This window comes from Phoxinus phoxinus (assembly GCF_949152265.1).
Source record: "Phoxinus phoxinus genome assembly, chromosome: 16".
NCBI classification, from domain to species: Eukaryota; Metazoa; Chordata; class Actinopteri; order Cypriniformes; family Leuciscidae; genus Phoxinus; species Phoxinus phoxinus.
The window spans coordinates 19,493,509-19,511,296 of record NC_136891.1 but is presented as its reverse complement, the minus strand read 5'-3'; the positions used below and the strand labels follow the sequence as shown (position 1 = coordinate 19,511,296).

General features: G+C 39.7%; 1 protein-coding gene across 1 annotated transcript; it reads right to left on the bottom strand.

Annotated features, from left to right (window-relative positions):
* Window positions 1-13,218, bottom strand: ism2b (isthmin 2b). Its single transcript, XM_079584230.1, has 6 exons — window positions 12,578-13,218; window positions 8,325-8,567; window positions 7,504-7,804; window positions 3,381-3,518; window positions 3,230-3,298; window positions 1-2,335 (listed from the first exon to the last, which is right to left on the bottom strand). Exons 1-6 carry the CDS (start codon window positions 12,695-12,697, stop codon window positions 1,818-1,820), a joined length of 1,389 nt encoding a protein of 462 aa, XP_079440356.1. The 5' UTR covers window positions 12,698-13,218; the 3' UTR covers window positions 1-1,817.
* Between the last annotated feature and the right edge of the window lie 4,570 nt (window positions 13,219-17,788).

Here is a 17,788-nt window from a genome sequence, read left to right as displayed (position 1 = left end):
CAAACTTATCTTTGTATTTTTTTAATAGAATTTGCAACTTGCAAGTACACATGACAATGAACAGCGAACATCGACTTGTTTTAATTGTCTTTAAAGAGGTGTTTGAGAACATGATTTCCCTTTATAGGTCAGTCTGTCTTGGAGGATTCTGGGTAGTGTAACACCTGAATGAATGATCAGTTCAAAGCGTCAGCAAATGTGCGATAAAAATACAATAAATACTGTACAACACATGCCAACACAGAAATAGGCTACTGTTCTTGCCATTAATGTAACAATGACCAGGAAGCAATCTCTTCACAACAGCAACACCAGAAACACGGATAACATCACGCAAATATACATTTCAATAAATGTTAAATAAAGTGCCAGCCGTAGCATGTGCATATTCAGTCTGCATACTCTTAAGAATAATATTTCAGGAAGTATTAAGTAGTTCCCCAGCAATAGTTTCCAAAAACAACAGCAACACGTTACATAAGCATCATATTAAGTATAACATAATATTCTCTTTACATTTGCCGGCTCATTCCCTTTTCTGAAATTCTGACACTGTTGAAGAACTAAATGAACACTGATTGTTATGGAAAGATTTCCCCTGAGTTGGCAGTGAAATTGTGCCCATTCACCTAAAGTCTAGAGCAGAGGTTTGAAGCATTTTGCTTCAGGACCCAGATTTTACATTGGATGGCACTTATATCGATGTAAAAACAGTGGGGTCCAAAGGTCTGAGACCACACTGAATATATGAGACTCAAAATCTAGTAGGATTATATGTTCATGTTAAAACAATCATCATTTTGCATATGAATTAAGAGGAATAAATAAAGCAATAAGCCCCGTGAAGCTGTGTTTTACAGTGAATTTAGAACAGCTAAGGGCACGAAGCGGAGCGGGCTTTTATAAAACGGTTACTCCATCAAAATATTAATTGTAATATTTATTATATTCATAAAATAAACACCAGCAACAAAAAATGTAACGTTATAACACATTTATTCCTCCGCCAAGCAATGTAGTTCCAAAGAGGTTGCCAAGCAATACATGCAGCAACAAAGAATCACAAACGGCAGTTGCGCAGTAATACTAATGTAATGCGGTCACAAGTGTAATTTACAACGGCTTCGAACGCGGCTCAACCAATCAGAATCATGGACCGGAACTATCCGTTTTATAAATGATTCTATACTATTTCTAGGGTAACCAAATAACCAAATGACATTGTCCACATGAGCGAGCGACTCTTTTGCACAAAGGGTCAGACTGAAGCACTGAAGATGCTCTTTGGAACGTTCTCAAATCATGCGGGATCACATGATCATCGGGTTTTGCACAAATGTGGATCTCATGTCACCTCGAGTTCTGCTGTCGTTCAAACATGGGATTGCCAAGGGACACTCCAAAATATGAATACATTCTGAAATTCATGTTATTGTTCTGATAATATAATTCGTAATAAAGCTGTATTAAATTATAAAAAAAAAAAAACACCACAAAAATAAAACCTTTTTCCCCAGCATTGTCAGACATTTGTACCCCACTGTATGTGATTGCAGAAGCAGCAGCAACAACTGTTTTACAACAACAACAAAAAAATGCTGTATTAATCATTCTATTCATTTCCCAAAATATTCCAAACATAAGAAAAGCTAGAGGCTTTGTGAACACAGTTACGGCAACGCGTTCCACAACACAAGACTGGCTCTATACTGCACACTTATGCGGCTGGCCGGGGTTTTTATTAATTAATTTATTTTAACAGGGTTAAGCACCACAGCAGGACGGGTGAGTCAGAGGACGGATAGTAATTTGGTGATTTAATATTCTCTGGCCTCCTCCAATTCATTCATGAAAATGTCCTGTCGGGGGTTCTCCGTGCAATGCAGGCCATTATTGGGTGGGCGGACTGCATGAAACCTGCTCCAGTCTCCTTTGCACAGTATCCAAGGCATTACATCCACCTTGAAATGCAGCTCTGGAGAGAACTCTGTGCTTATTAGGTTGGGGGTTCCTGCCCCCTTGCCCCTTGTAATGAGATGCTTGTTATCATCATAGCAACAATGCTGGGCAGCCAGAGTGGTACCATCTTTAGACAGGCTGGAACGCAGGCAGGACTGTGCCGAGGGTTTGTAGACGTCCAGTCGTTCTTGTGGGCCGCTGGCATCCCTCCACCGGAAGGTCCGGTCGTGCTCTGCATCCAGCAGACTGACTATATTGTTGGAGGCTTCTGAAGGATAGGTGCACGGGCAGCTGGGTAATTCAGTCAATACCTGCTGCAGGTAACGCTGAAGAAACTCACTCTTGCAATTTAACCACTTCTCACAGCTGTCAACATCTGCAAAACAGCCAAACCCAAAAAGATTACACATTAGTCAAATCAACTATAGCATAGTGCCATTTGTCTAACAGTAGTTCATCAGCTATGGCCATGAATGATGAAGCATTATTTAATGTGATGCTATAGTTTTTTTAATTCTCGGTTATATAATGTACAACTTTTGATGTATATAATGTACAACTTTTGATGTAACTCTTGTATATGATGATGTGGAGTTATTGATGTATTCAGTCATTGAGTGTGATTGGTAATTGATGGATCTTCGCAGTGATTGGTCATGATTATTAGTCTGTCTATCATCAGACCAAGCTTAATCTTTTAAGATTGAACATTAGTCAGGGGAGTCTGCTCTTTATTTCTACTGCACAAGAGACGTGATCAATGGTAATAGGTCAAATGACTTCGACGCAATTGGATAGTCCTTCAACCAATCATACGCGAAAACTCCAGTTTGTACAAAATAAACGTGTTGGTTTGGAGCATTGATCAGCGGTTTGCAGAAGCAGCAATGGCATCGAGTGATTTTTGCAGGGTGCGCAAAAAAACATGAAAGTGAGTGGTATCTACACCCACTCGAGCGACTTGTTTGCTAAACTAAAAAAGCCATATGAGCATCGTCAAGAGGTTAAAAGGAATTGGATTCGTCGATTCTCTATGGTCATCGCGTTAAACCCGCCAATAGCGCACCAGGTGGATAAGCCAGTTTGTGATTGGTTCCCGCAAATTTGGAAAGGAAGTAGGAGAGATAAATGTATAGGTTTCCAGCCTGAGCTGATCGGGCTGGGTTTACCCAGTCTACATGATTATATCATTTTAAATGTGATTGAACTTGAACAGTAGGTTGTATATGCCTGATGAAGGTATATAGGTATATAAACTTAAAGCAGTTACCAGTGCCAAAGGGTTCTGTACCATTCTCCATCTCGAATGGAAAGACATGAGCCACACTGTTCCAATCATCTGGGGAAAAAAAATCTGCATTAACATTAAATAAAATAAAAATGGGTTTGAATTAAAAATAAGAACAGAGTACTGAAGTAACCTGGGCATGGGACAAGGTCACAGCTCCGGGACTCAGTGGATGTGCAGAAATCTCCACATGAACGTGAGCGGGTCTGATTGCCGTGGCCACAAGTGACACTACAGGAACTCCATGCGCTCCACTCTTCCTCTGCTTCTTCTAAGAGGAAAAGACTAATGAGTTTAAACATTTATGTGTGCTTACTAAGACAAGCATCCCTATTCCTTATATAGGTTCTGAACAAAACCCCTAACCTTAAGTACTGTTCAGTGATCCGATCATAACAATTACCATTACTATTTCCACCTGGCATTAACATGCATTTCCGATGCATTGCCTGTGACCACTTGTGTTGTCAAGACAACCCTGCTTATTTAGTTTCTGACTACCTTCATATGGGGCTTCAGTGATCCGATCAACAAAACAACTGATGCTAATGCAATGTGTAAATGTAGTCAATTAGACCACTTAGCAGTTAGAAGTGGCCTAGCAATGCAATGTCTTATCAATAATCCCAGAAAATGTATAGCAACACACTAATTAAATTAAATTAAATTCACATTTATTTTTATAGTACTTTTTACAATACATATCATTTCAAATGAGCTTTACAGAAATGTGTCTATATAGTAAATTATTCTCAGACGTGTCTGTGTCCAAGTAAGTCTATACAGGTGCTGGTCATATAATTAGAATATCATGAAAAAGTTTATTTAATTCAGTAATTCCATTCAAAAAGTGAAACTATCTGTATATTATATTCATTCATTACACACAGACTGACATATTTCAAATGTTTATTTCTTTGAATTTTGATGATTATAACTGACAACTAATGAAAATCCCAAATTCAGTATCTCAGAAAATGTGAATATTACTTAAGACCAATACAAAAAAAGGATTTTTAGAAATGCTGGCCAACTGAAAAGTATGAACATGAAAAGTATGAGCACGTACAGCACTCAATACTTAGTTGCGGCTCCTTTTGCCTGAATTACTGCAGCAATAAGGCGTGGCGTGGAGTCGATCAGTCTGTGGCACTGCTCAGGTGTTATGAGAGCCCAGGTTGCTCTGATAGTGGCCTTCAGCTCTTCTGCATTGTTGGGTCTGGCGTATCACATCTTCCTCTTCACAAACCCCATAGATTTTCTATAGGGTTAAGGCCAGGCGAGTTTGCTGGCCAATTAAGAACAGGGATACCATAGTCCTTAAACCAGGTACTGGTAGCTATGGCACTGTGTGCAGGTGCCAAGTCCTGTTGGAAAATGAAATCTGCATCTCCATAAAGTTGGTCAGCAGCAGGAAGCATGAAGTGTTCTAAAACTTCCTGGTAGACGGCTGTGTTGTCCTTAGACCTCAGAAAACACAGTGGACTAACACCAGCAGATGACATGGCACCCCAAACCATCACTGACTGTGGAAAGTTTACACTGGACTTCAAGCAACGTGGATTCTGTGCCTCTCCTCTCTTCCTCCAGACTCTGGGACCTTGATTTCCAAATGAGATGCAAAATATGCTTTCATCAGAAAAGAGGACTTTGGTCCACTGTGCTTTATTAAATCCAGAGTCAACGCAGCTGTCTACCAGGACATGTTCAGAGCACTTCATGCTTCCTTCATTTTCCAGCAGGATTTGCACCTGCCCACACTGCCAAAAGAACCAAAACCTGGTTCAATGACTATGGTATTACTGTGTAATTACTGTGTGATTTCATGTAATATTCAAATTTTCTGGGATTTTGATTTCGTGGGTTTCATAAGCTGTAAGCCATAATCATCAAAATAACAAATAAAGGCTTGAAATATCTCACTTTGCATGTAATGAGTCTATATAATATATTAGTTTCACCTGTTAAGTGGAATTCTTGAAATAAATCAACTTTTTGATGATATTCTAATTATATGACCAGCACCTGTATGTCAGAAATGTCCAGTACTACGATAATACAAAACAACCACTCGCTACTTAAAGATACCACCCCAAGAACACCTTAGCACAGGAGCACCCTGGAAAACACCAACAACAACACTCGAACACCATGATTTGCAACTTTTCCACGGACAAACACCGGTAAGCTGAGTAAGTAAGCCTAATATTTAAAATTACCATTGTGTATGAAATGTGCTATAAAAATAAACTTGCCTTGCCTTGCCTTGCCTAATATAGCCTCCAAAAAAGGAAAACAGGCCTCAAATAGTTGATTAGCTTTTAGCTTTGGGGGAGATCTCAAAACTCTCTTTAGAAAAAGCAGACTGCAATGAATTAAACAAGGACAACATATGTATTCTTCCTTCTTCTGTAATAAACAGTATAGATTAGAGACTAGCTTGTTTAAATATTTAACTTGAATTTGGGTGGGGTGCCAATGATATTGCACACACAGTGATGGCACCCTGATTACAGACAGACTAGGGAATGATGAAAAGGAGGCGTAGGCTCAGTGACTATTCTAGCTGGCTTTGTAGAAGTGCCAAACTGCGAAACCCACAACAGCCACAGGGTTAGTCTTATATCAGAGGTTAATCAAAGCAGAAACAGCCACTAAATCCAGAGGGTCAATAATAGGATGATTAGCATTAGCAGTTACCCCTGCTGGAGTCAAGAACATTTTGCATTTTGAACAGGCTATTATATAGAGTCTGTTTAGGACCCCAAAGTGATTCCTTTGGCAGAAATACGTTTTAAAGGGTCTTCTATTCAGTTCTTGAGTAGACAAATGTATTTTGTCAATGTTTTTCCATGTTCTTCTAACTCAGTTGTAGCAGCCAAGCAACTTCTAACAGATAGCTTTCTCCTGTTATATTAGACTAGAAATGTTCCTTCTTATCCGTGAATATCATTTCTGCTGCCTCATCACACTGATCTGAATGTTTTATGAGAATCTGGTCTAGATTGAGGCCATCCTTAATCTCAATCATAATGTCTTTCCTTGACCCCTCAAATTAAATCCCTGTCCCATTTCATCCTTGTCTCCACTGAAACAAGACTGCACAGCTACAGCGCAAAGTGCACAATTCCCACCACGAAACAGACATGTCCTAGAGAGAAAAACAAAAAAGCAACAGAGGCGTGATGTTATGCATGGCCTTGAAAAGCCTAGGATTCTTGAACAGGCTTAAAAGACCCAGCCGCCCTGGACTGGACGGGGGTGGAGGGGGTGCAGGGTCTGGGGCCCAACCCGCGGGACATAAAAAGTAAACGGATGACCCCTCTCACTCTGTGTTCCCGATCTGCGCTCTAATTGAACACAAGCATGGGCTTATTTGTCCAAGAGAACGTACTCACGCTGCCATTAGTGAGCGGATCGGGCTCGTCTTCAAACAGCGGTCTTCTCCACAGAGTGGGACCAGTGTCTACTTCAAAGGTCCGACACTCACAAATACCCCGTCGCTGGCTGAAAGTTTAGTCCGAATTAATGCTGTGAAACACTCCTTACCAGCTTGCTCTACCCTCCCTCCCCAATCTCCCTTTCCCTTCAACTACTCTTCAAATCACAGTTATCTGACTGCTGACTCCAGCTTTCTTAAATTCCCCCGTTCCTCCGTCTTTATCTGCTTAAATGGATGGTTCGGAGTAATTTCAACCTAGGGTCCTTTGTACCATGACCTCGAGCCAAACACCCCCCCAGAAGCTTTTTTTCCCCTTGGTCAAACATTATTAAAGTTAGAGCTTATTCAGAGATATCAGCAGAATGACTTAGTGCTGGCGCTAATGGATCCGAATGTTGTATCTTGTAAATTACCCCACTAATAATACCCGGAATGGTACCAAACTTCTACAGTAGTACAACTAAGTTCTGTACTCATAAAAGTGTGTAGCTCGAGGTCATGGTGCAAAGGACCATAGGTTGAAATTACTCTGAACCATCCCTTTAAATTTCTGATTGTGCAAATTCTGGTTTTGCTTAAAACCAGCTGTTATTTTTCTCCATTCCAGTTTTATTCAAACACTCTTTTCACAGGTTTGTCTGCCCATATAATCTTTAAGCTATTAATAAACATATTTGGCTTGCTGTCCGCAGTAGAGGGGTTCGAGGAAGCAGCTTCAACTCAAGCTTAGATACATCACTTAGTTCAAACAGTCTTACTTCCAAAGGCTCAAGAACTGTGTGTAGAAACAGCTAATATATAAGAGAGCACTCACCATAATGGCTTTGAGTCCATGGGCTTTCCCAATTGCCATCTGTCTTGCCCAGACCACTAGGGAGGGGTTCCCCGCTGTCATACTCCAGTGCGTAGTCGTCCTCTTCCTCCACTGCTTGGCCAGTACCATCGTCCCCCGAATCTGCATCGGTGTAGCCCCAAAATAAAGGCCAGAAAAGTTTCTTTCCACCTATCCATTCTACAGTAGAGGAGGGAGAAGATGTGGGCCAGTCATTGCTCCATTCTTTAACCAGATCCCTCTCCACTTCCATAGGGGGGTCATCCAACACTTCGATGGTCACCTACAACCAAAGATGCAAAGTATGCAGGGATTCAAAGCATTGAATCAAAATTTTATTATAAATTGGCCCTTATTTTAAGAACTTAAAACACACAGCTAATAAAGGTAACAAAGACAAATCATTCTGCATGAGGAATGCCTTGCTTCTAATCTGGAGAACAGTCAGTGGCAGTTATAGTTTCAGCAGTGACTCACCGATATAGTCTCTTGATTTGAGCTCAGGCTCAATATCAAATCAAGCAGAATTACTTCCCCCTCATCTCAAGATGAGATTACTTATTACACTTAATTACATCCTATGAGGAGTGATGACTCACTATGGATGCTGATGAATCCACTTTGGATTAGACAGGATTAGACATTAGCCTCAGAGAGGAGAAACCCTGTAATGGATTATTATATCCGGCCCTACATTTTTGCCCTGATCAGTCACCAAAAGTTTTGGAAGAGGGACTTACTAACATAAAGCATTTCACAGAGATGACTACTAACTTGAGATGTGTTCTCTTGCATGCTCTCACCTGAATGTTTGGGTTTTGGGAGCCAATGTCAGCATTTGCCAGGTCTGGAAAGTTTTTGAGGTCTAGAACAAAGGGTTTTGTTTCTTCCTCCGGCTCAGGCTGTGGCAGGACACCTGAAGAGCGATGCTGGAGCCACCTGTGTTGGTGGGGATGTGAGTCTGACAAATCACTCTGGACCTGGTTCTGCTGGTGCAGGAGATTATGGTCGTTGCTAATGTCTCTCAAAGATGTCTGTGGATGTGTCTGATGAAAAACAAACATAACATGCAACAATAAGTGCTAACCTGCATTCAGCAAAAAAGATTTTAGTCACTATTATGATATTTCCACAGAGAAGTCTTGCATATGGTGAGTTGACAATGATTTTGCACCATTAGAGGTATAACTCTCAAGGGAAAAGGATCACATGTTCCCCATTATAAAAAGCTTATAATGAGTCAACTTGTACCCAATTTACCCTTTGCAGGGAGCTTGATTGACAGGTGATCTGACCAATCATACTTCGCCATCCGCCATTTTGTCGGACAAAGCAGTCAGGAGAGTTAATAGATTAACATGGGAGAATTTGAACTTGAAAAACGGAGTGTACTGACATCTTTCCGTGGTTAAAACAACATTCCTTCTTATGTTCATTCATGTTTATTTGATGCTATAAATTAACTAGAAGGAAGAGATGATCAGTTCACGAGCAGCTTTAACTGATGCTCTACAGCGATCTGACAGACATATTAAAGAGCCACAAAACGGTATTTATTGTTTAAATTTCTTTTAAAAAATGACCAAATTTGGCAGGAGAGAATTTGTTTAATACGTTTAATATCAAAAGTAAACGAAGAGTAACCTGGTCTGTCCTGTACTGCCAGGGTGTTGTCAGTCTCCTCTCTGCTCCACAATGTATTTCTCACTGCGTGAGAACATGGTGTGGTATGAGAACGGCGTAGCTTGTCGGGCATAGTGACAGTAACTAAGGGGGGCGGGTCTTTGCGAACGGTCAATTATCAGTGTGATGGTGCTGATGCTCTTGGCCGGTTCTCGTAGGGGGAACTGTAGACCTTTCTCAGAACCAGTGTTTACTCATTAGAGAGCCTAACAATGAAGTAACTGCTTATATATACATTTCACTTCCTTTTTCTTTATTACAAGAACCAGGTGTCCATTAACTAACTCTCTGTTATGAAGTGCCATCAAACTCATCCTTTGGTCACGGATGGGATGATTTGGTTTTACAGGTTCATTCTCAGTGAGCAATGTGCGATATCGGGGGTTTTGGACACCTGTAGGAAGCTGTTACGATCACTGTGTGATTGCGTCTTTGTCCTTTGTGGTGAATCTCACGCTATTTGAACACTTGTATGTTGCATTTAATTAATTGTAAAAAAGTATTAATTTACTATTACATTTAGGCCTATTCTATGCTATGCTAAATGCTGCCATGTTTTTTTTAGTGGTCGAGCGTTTTAACCAACTGCTGACATATCGGTTCTGAGCATGAATGTAATAGAGGTGTCTAAAGTCTAATTTTTGGATACTCAGGGGTATTCAATCTTCTATGAAAGACTTATTCTCAATGTTATCTGGTCTTTTCTTCCTGGAAGTCTCATCAAAAGGGGCCAGGTGAAAGAGTAGTCGCTGTTACTCAGCATTTAATTTCCTAAGTGTTCAGAATGGAAACCAAATCTCTCCTTGCAATCCGTAGTCTGCCTGGGGCCATCTCTTGTCTTTCTCTGTATTGTTAATTCATTGTAAAATCGTCGGTGGAATGTGGCCTGTGCTGCCAGTGGGCTTTCTCACCATCACGAACATATGGCATGAATTCCAGACCCAGAAACAAAGCCTTATGCGCTAGCAAAAGACCATGCAATACACACACACAGCCTCTATTGAGCTCTATGGTGAGACACATGGACACGATCAGCTCACACACTTTATGTTGGGGCATTGGGAAAGCAGTCGGCAGTGCAGCATAGATTTATGTGACCTCCAATATCAAAGTCCCAGGACCACGCCATTTCCAAACCAGTGAAGAAAAACAATAAACTAAGACCCCCCATTCCCTTTCCCTTTGACGACCCCTGCCCCACATGTAAAAACAAAAGAGACATTTAGTAATACAAAACTGAGTAGCAGGACCTTTCTTGGAGAGGTTAGACATGGCCCCCGTTTGCACACACACACAAGATCAAGGAGACCAGAATGCAGGAAATTCCACATTAACACAGAAGAGGGGCTAAAAAAACAATTTAGGAGCTGAACTATGACCCTGTGTGAGAGTGAAACTTGTTTTTTAAACAGTATTATGTAAGGCCTCACTATTGTACTGCTCTACTGTATGGGACCTCTCTCTTTTCTGGCCCCCTTTGCATGGTGACATAATAAAAAAAAGGGTGGCATTGAATATATTGGTCTATATGCAGAAAAAAAACATGTTGCACTGCTCTTGATGAGTAAGAAGCTTCATCTTTTTTGGCAGACCAAGATATAGTCACTTAAGATTTGTATTGGTGGGACAAGATGCAACTCTCACCTGTGGGGTGGTTAAGAGTCAAGACAATTCCTCCAACCAAGATATTCAAGATATCTACCACATTTACACAATGACCCATGGCAAATGATCACTCAATAATATAAACAGATTATTCAAAAAGGCATATGGCGATCATTTTAAATGGACAACCATTTTACCATGTTGTGGTAGAGTCAAAAATTGAGCACTGAAAACTGGGTGCATGTAGAGATATCAGCATGAAATTCTTAAAGCAAAAACTATTAGCAATATGAACTGTAATACTGTTCTTTTTCTGATGGCATAGTTATATCCCCAGCATGCTGTATATTAAATGTGTAATTTTTCTGGAGATGAACACAGTACATTATTATACATTATTACTGCTTGAAGTCGACATGTAAAGGAAGTCTTTTCTTCCCTATTGTGAATATATATATATATATATATATATATATATCTCTGAGTGAAACAGCTTCTTGAACTAGAAAATATGTTTGATTTTGTCCATTGGGAAATTATTGGATAGTTGGATTGTCGTTTGCTGTTGGTACATCTTATACATGTCCCGTCATCAGAGAAGAGATGCAATTGCAAGAGGGAGGGGAAGTTATTTTGATTATGAAAGATTATGAGGGCACAGGAATTTTAATAAACAATGATTTATTACATTTAGATAATAAATACTGCAATATTCAATTAAACAAAAAACAGATTTGACCATTTGGTGACTTGAAATTAATATAACTTGCACTGTTTGGGTTTAAAAATGACTTTATGTTTCATGGTACAGAACTATAGGCAGCTTTGTCTCTGTGTTTGACACTCTTAAAACACACTTTTCACAATCATTAGATAATTTATCTTATAACAATGTCCAACTGTGGATGTACATGGATCAGAGGACAATTCTGTAGGCTATTTTTTTTTTCTGAATCAACAAATGTTTGTAAATGAGAAGTTTATAAATGAGTAGTTGGAATAAAATGGCTATTTTGACTTATTTGTCATGTGATGATTAACTTGATAACACTTTAAAATAAGGTTTCATTCGTTAACATTAGTTAGTTAACATGAAGTAAGAATTAACAATACTTGCACAGCATTTATTAATCTTAGTTAATGTTAGATTCAATTTTTACCAATACATTATTAAAATCAAATGTTGTATTTGTAAACATTAGTTTATGCCCTGTGAACTAACATGAACAGCTAGCATTAACAAACTACAAAGATTAATAAATACTGCAACAAATGTATTGCTCATTGTTAGTTCATGTTAGTTAATACATTATTTAATGTTAACAAGTGAGACCTTTTTGTAATAGCTATATTCTTATCAAATACAAAATATAAAATTTTCACACATTCTGAAAGTAGGCTACAGCTTGTTTGGAAATTATACACAAAAACAATATTCTATTCACAAGTGATATTTACATCAGCCGTCACACATCACGTCTCATATTTCATTTCAAGGGTAGCCCTTTACTAACATTATTGTCTCTCTGATAACCAAGGACACGTTTCATTCTTTGTTTAGATTATTTAACATAGCCTATTTCCTAATGGATTTTATCTAGGCTATAGACTGAAATCTAAGTCTTTAAAACAATAAAATGTTCATATAAATTGCATGAAAATGGCAAAAATAAATGATAAAAACACGATTTGTGGTTGTTGTTAAAATCAACCCCTGTGAATCCTAAAACGAGATCAGTGATTTGAGCTCCACTTGTAGGCTACTCACCTCTCCGGAGGCGCCGTGTCTGGATCTCTGGTGTCTCACAGGGAAGCTGCTCGCTCCTTCTATCCAGACAGCCAGAAGCACACTTAAAAGCACCCAGAAACTTTTACGCACTCTTAGCATTTTGCACAGTTGCGAATCTGTCCACTAAATACCGCTAAAATAAAGTCTTAAACGTGCAGTCGTTGCTTAGGAAGCTCTGCGCGTTTCCCTCCTGGCAAAGATCTTCTTCAATGCGCTGTTCGTCATCTTCATCCAAACTTCATTAAAACTCGCACAGGTATGAACATTATATATTCAGACAGATAACCCTCGCCTGTTCATTCCTTGAAAAATACAATGTGACTCGAAACGTCGTCTGCCCATATATCGTCTTTATGTAGCGACTGCAGGTCTCCCTCTCTTCAGTCCGCACCAGTGCATCCTTATTCAACTATGAACTTTGTCTTCTCTTATTATACAAGATGTCAGAGTCATTGCTGACACATTACTATGGTAAATGGTATCAAGTGGCAAAGGCGAAGGGCATAGTTGAGCTGTAAAGCCGAGTGCGCACGCAGCAGTGCCACAGTCGCAGGACGGGCCGATGATCTCCAGAGGGGTCAGCGATCTCAGCATGGGAGGAGAATCGTTTCCTCGCATGTGACAGAGCCAGTGATGCTCATGTATCTGTCATCAGGTGTGTGCGAGTATGAAGATTCATTTCCGTTCAGGTGAGAAAGTGTTTGTTCCCTGCTCAGAACGGAATTAAAAGGGATAACGTTAGTTCACCCAACAATTAAAATGCTGTCATCATTTACCCGCACTTAAGTTGTCCAAACTTGTATGAGTTTCTTTCTTCTGCTGAACCCAAAATAAGATATTTTGAAGAATGTTAGTAACCAAACAGTCGATGGACGCCATTGACTTCCATAGTTTGGGGGGACCATCAACTGTTTGGGTACTAATGTTCTTCAAAATATCTTATTTTGGGTTCAGCAGAAGAAAGAAACTCATACAGGTTTGGAACAACTTGAGGGTGAGCAAATGATGACAGAATTCTCATTTTTGGGCGAATTGTCCCTTTAAGAATGCATTTTAAATTACAGTTAATTTCCTAAGTTTTAACTGAATTTAAACCGTGGTAGCAAACAGGATGTAGAATGCATAACTTGTAGCCTTTGGCTTTACATTTAAGACAGTAGAATTTTAATTAAATGAAATTTAAAGAAATGTAAAAAAAAAAAAAAAAAAAAAAAAAATGCTTGCAAGTACATTCATAATTCAGTATAAATTAGTCATGAAAGTAGCCTAAAATTGTATTTCAATGGCCCACTTTAAGAAGAATAAAACCTTTAATGTAACAATGGGGTTAGCCGCTCTAAAAGATGACTAAAACAGTAAATAATAATAATACATATTAGTAGAATACCAATAAACAATATAAACAGTAGTGCAGCCACAGTATAGTGTTATCAAGTGAGGTAGTGTACTTTCACTAGAGTACTTTCACGAGTTCACACTTACATACAATTAGAGGGAGTAAAGTTGAATGTGTATTTGGCGTGCTGTCCGGGGGGAGGGCTCCGAGCTCAGAGTTCGGCCCGAACCCAGAGTAATAATCTGTATGTAAACGGTACGCATTAGCAGAAAATGTGGGTGATTAGTTACATTGTATGTTCTTCTCAGATTGATTTAGAGCGGCCATCGCTGCTGTGCCTTTTTTACTTGTGTAGTGGCATGTGTGGCCCAGGTTTTGTACCTTGTAAGATTTTGTACCTCTGTAATGTAAACACCCAGGAAACTGATGCTAATTCCCGTCCTGGGATCTCCGAAAGTCAATAATGAGCTCATTGGTCTTTCCAATGTTCATAGATTGTTCTTCAAACACCGATCTGTCAAATTCTGTGCCTTCTCTATAATCTGTTTCGTCATTATCCATGATCAGCCCCACTACAGTTGTGTTATCCGCAAACTTCACTAAGTTATTGGTGTCAAGGGCGTACAGGATGGGACTCAGCACGTACCCCTGTGGTGTGCCAGTGCTCAGAGTGATAGTGGAGGATTAATATGGGACCAGTCTCACTACCTGGGAGCGCTCTGTCAGGAAATATTGAATCGTAATGCAGAACAGTGGGCTCAGGCCTAGCTGGTGGAGTTTTATGGTCAGTTTGCAGGGGATGACAGTATACCGAGCTATAGCCTGCGAACAGCATCCTTACATATATGTGTTGTGTCTCTCTGGAGGATTCAGAGCAGCGTGGACAGCCAGGGATATAACGTCCTATGTGGACCTGGAGTCGAGTGAGGCAGGTATGTGTCTTTGATGTGCGAGAGTACAAGTCTCTCAAAACACTTCATCGCTACTGGAGTGAGGGCCACTGGTCGATAGTCGTTAAGAGAGGTGATTGTCTTGTGTCTTGTGATTCTTTGCCACACACTCGTAGTGTCAGAACTATTGAAGTGGGCCTCGACACATTGTCTATAGCTGGATTTTGCTTTTTAAAGTCGACATGAAATCAAAATTGACCCTATTTACTTTGTTAGCACATATTACTAGTCTTGTGGTGAACAATTAATCCGTGCAAGTTAATACACAGAAAAAAATAGTTTGCCGTGGTAATCTTTAATCAAAATTGGAAAAGTTACTTCCGGTCTGAAATGGGGGCGTTCCTTCTCTGATGACGTAGCTTTGACGGCTTGGGTTGAAAACGCTTCCTCAAGCCGTTAGTCTGCTATGAGCAAGAGATGGAGAGGAGGAGCGCTAAAGTAAAACCAAATGGGGGTAATCCATCAATCCATCCATAATCCATCAAACTGAAGCTTCCCTGGGGGCCGCCATTGATTAGCAGACCATCACCTGCAGTTAGCATTCCATTGACTCCCATTCATTTTGGTGTCACTTTGAAAGCGAATAACTTTACATCTGAGGCGTTTAAAGACTCCATTTGTCCATTATTTATTTCGAAAGAAACTCGACAATGTATAAAAGGCTCCATTACCTTGTATCTTACGTTATGGCCCCGTAGAAGCAGTTTTTGTAAAAACGATTGCATCATAACAACTCGACTCTCTGTCGCACTGTCGAGAAATTACCGTATAGTCAGGTGGAGAAGCTTGCAAGCAATCGGGGGGGCGTGGAGGCATAAAGTCCGATAAGTCAAGGGAGAAGCCCATAGAGAGTGATAAAGTTGCTCCTGCTGCTAGCTCATGGACAGCTAATGCTCACGCTCTACGTCTCTGCGAGATTCGGAAGGGAATAATTCAGATTTCTCTCGGCACAGCTACTAGAAGACTTACAACTGTCAGACAGGTTGCTCACGTCACATCTATGTCGTCAAGCTCAGTTTGAGCCTGCGCAGTACGCTCAGCCATCAGGAAGTGAGTGCTTCTAATTGACTTCACTGTTCTCCGTTGAAACCTATGGGGTCGCTGTGTCCATTTCTTTTACTGTCTATGGTAAAAACCCTGCCCTTTGTTCAATACTTCCGTTTCACTTGGAAATACATCACAACACTGGAGAAAAGTCGTTTGCAACTTCCGGTTCACGTGCACTTTAATGCCCTTCTAGGGTCACCCAATTTAAACGCATCATTGCATACCTCTTTGTTCATCCACTGTTTCTGATTAGCAAACCTCTTGTATGCTGGTGTCAGGAACAGTGTGATATGATCAGACTGTCCGAGAGGGTCTATTAGGGAAAGCTCTGTGTGAGTCTTTAATGTTGGTGTCTAATATTGGAGTCTCTGGTGGGACACCGCACAGGCTGATCTACAGAAAGTGCTCCACAAATTCTATCAGTATGATTTAAATCTCCTGCTATTATGAAGGCTGTGTTCGTGCGAGCATCCTGACGCTTACTAATGACTGAATGTATAACGGTGCTAGCGCCTGCTTAGCATTGGCTCGTGTAGGAATGTAAACAGCTACAATGACGACAACAGAGAACTTCAGGTGTAGATAAAACGCTCTGCATTTCAACATGAGATACTCCAGATCTGGTGAGCAGTAGCTCTCGAGTGCAGTGCGTTTGATACACCAGGCATTTAGACATTCAACTAACTAAAAGTAACTTTTTCTTTGCAACTACTGTACGTTGTCATATTGTCAACTCTCATTAGAGTATTAGTAGACTGTCTGCTGAATATCTGCTAACGCTTTATTGTGATGCTCCCCAACAGATATTCTATTGACTATAAATAACTTTGAAACTACATGTCAACTTATTCTACACTAATGAGAGTAAGCTGACATATAGTTGCAAAGATACTTATAGTTAGTATTGTCTAAAGTGGACCATCAAAAATATGTAAAATGTGTATTACGTGACATATGTATGGTTGATTCATTGTTCCATCAGACAGTTGACCGTAACCATTGGCTTCCATAGTAGGGGGAAAAAATACAATGGAAGTTTATGGCCAGTTAATTAACTGTTAATTCTGAGATCTGATAAATAATCTGGATTTTGAAAAAACAAACAAAAAAACAACAACACTTTTTTAACTGTTCAAGATATGTTTTTTTTAATTATCTTCAGAAACAAATAGACAGTCACTTTCAACAAATGCCAGTTTTTTTACACGGACGAGTCTGACAATGATAGCATGTATATTTGATACAAAAAAAATCCAACTCAAAATGGATAAACAAACAAACAGAAAAAAAAACTGTGGAATGCCTTTTGGTTTCACAGCCGAATGCAGTTCAGTGGCATTACTCTCAATTATAGAGACTGCTTATAGCGCATATGCCAACGTCATATCTGCATCTCCCAACAGTCATCAGTAGCTCTGAGGTCATTGAGTCCCACTTACATACATCTGCAGTCAGACATATTTAGAGCTGCCTTTCCGATTAAGAACAAAACTTCAGAACACGGAGAAAAAAAAGAAAAAAAAAGTACATCCGACAGGCCGATAAACCAAATCATCATACATACCGGTACATTACAGACTTGACAGTGCTCTTCATATATCAGTGACCCGTATTTAGAACTTTTGTTAGAACACAAGATTTAAATAATAGATTATATAAAATAGATTAGCTTGACTCTTATTGTTAAAATAGCAACATGAACATTTTTCACTGCTGTCTGTTAACAGCAGACATAATGAAATGTTGAATGAACAATGTCAGCCTAATTCTGTTGGTTCAAAGAAGATGTCTTTTTTGAAATGCCCTGGCTAAGATATCAAAGCGGGAATTTGCGAGAAATGCAAACCGTAACAGATA

What these genes read in the sequence shown, in the direction of transcription:
- ism2b (XM_079584230.1), bottom strand. Translation starts at nt 12,697, where the DNA reads ATGCTAAGAGTGCGTAAAAGTTTCTGGGTGCTTTTAAGTGTGCTTCTG. An exon ending in ATGGACTCAAAGCCATTATG is followed by an intron (nt 3,519 to 7,503) that starts GTGAGTGCTCTC and finishes TTTTCCTCTTAG; the next exon opens with AAGAAGCAGAGGAAGAGTGG. An exon ending in TACAGAACCCTTTGGCACTG is followed by an intron (nt 2,336 to 3,229) that starts GTAACTGCTTTA and finishes GCTGTTTTGCAG; the next exon opens with ATGTTGACAGCTGTGAGAAG.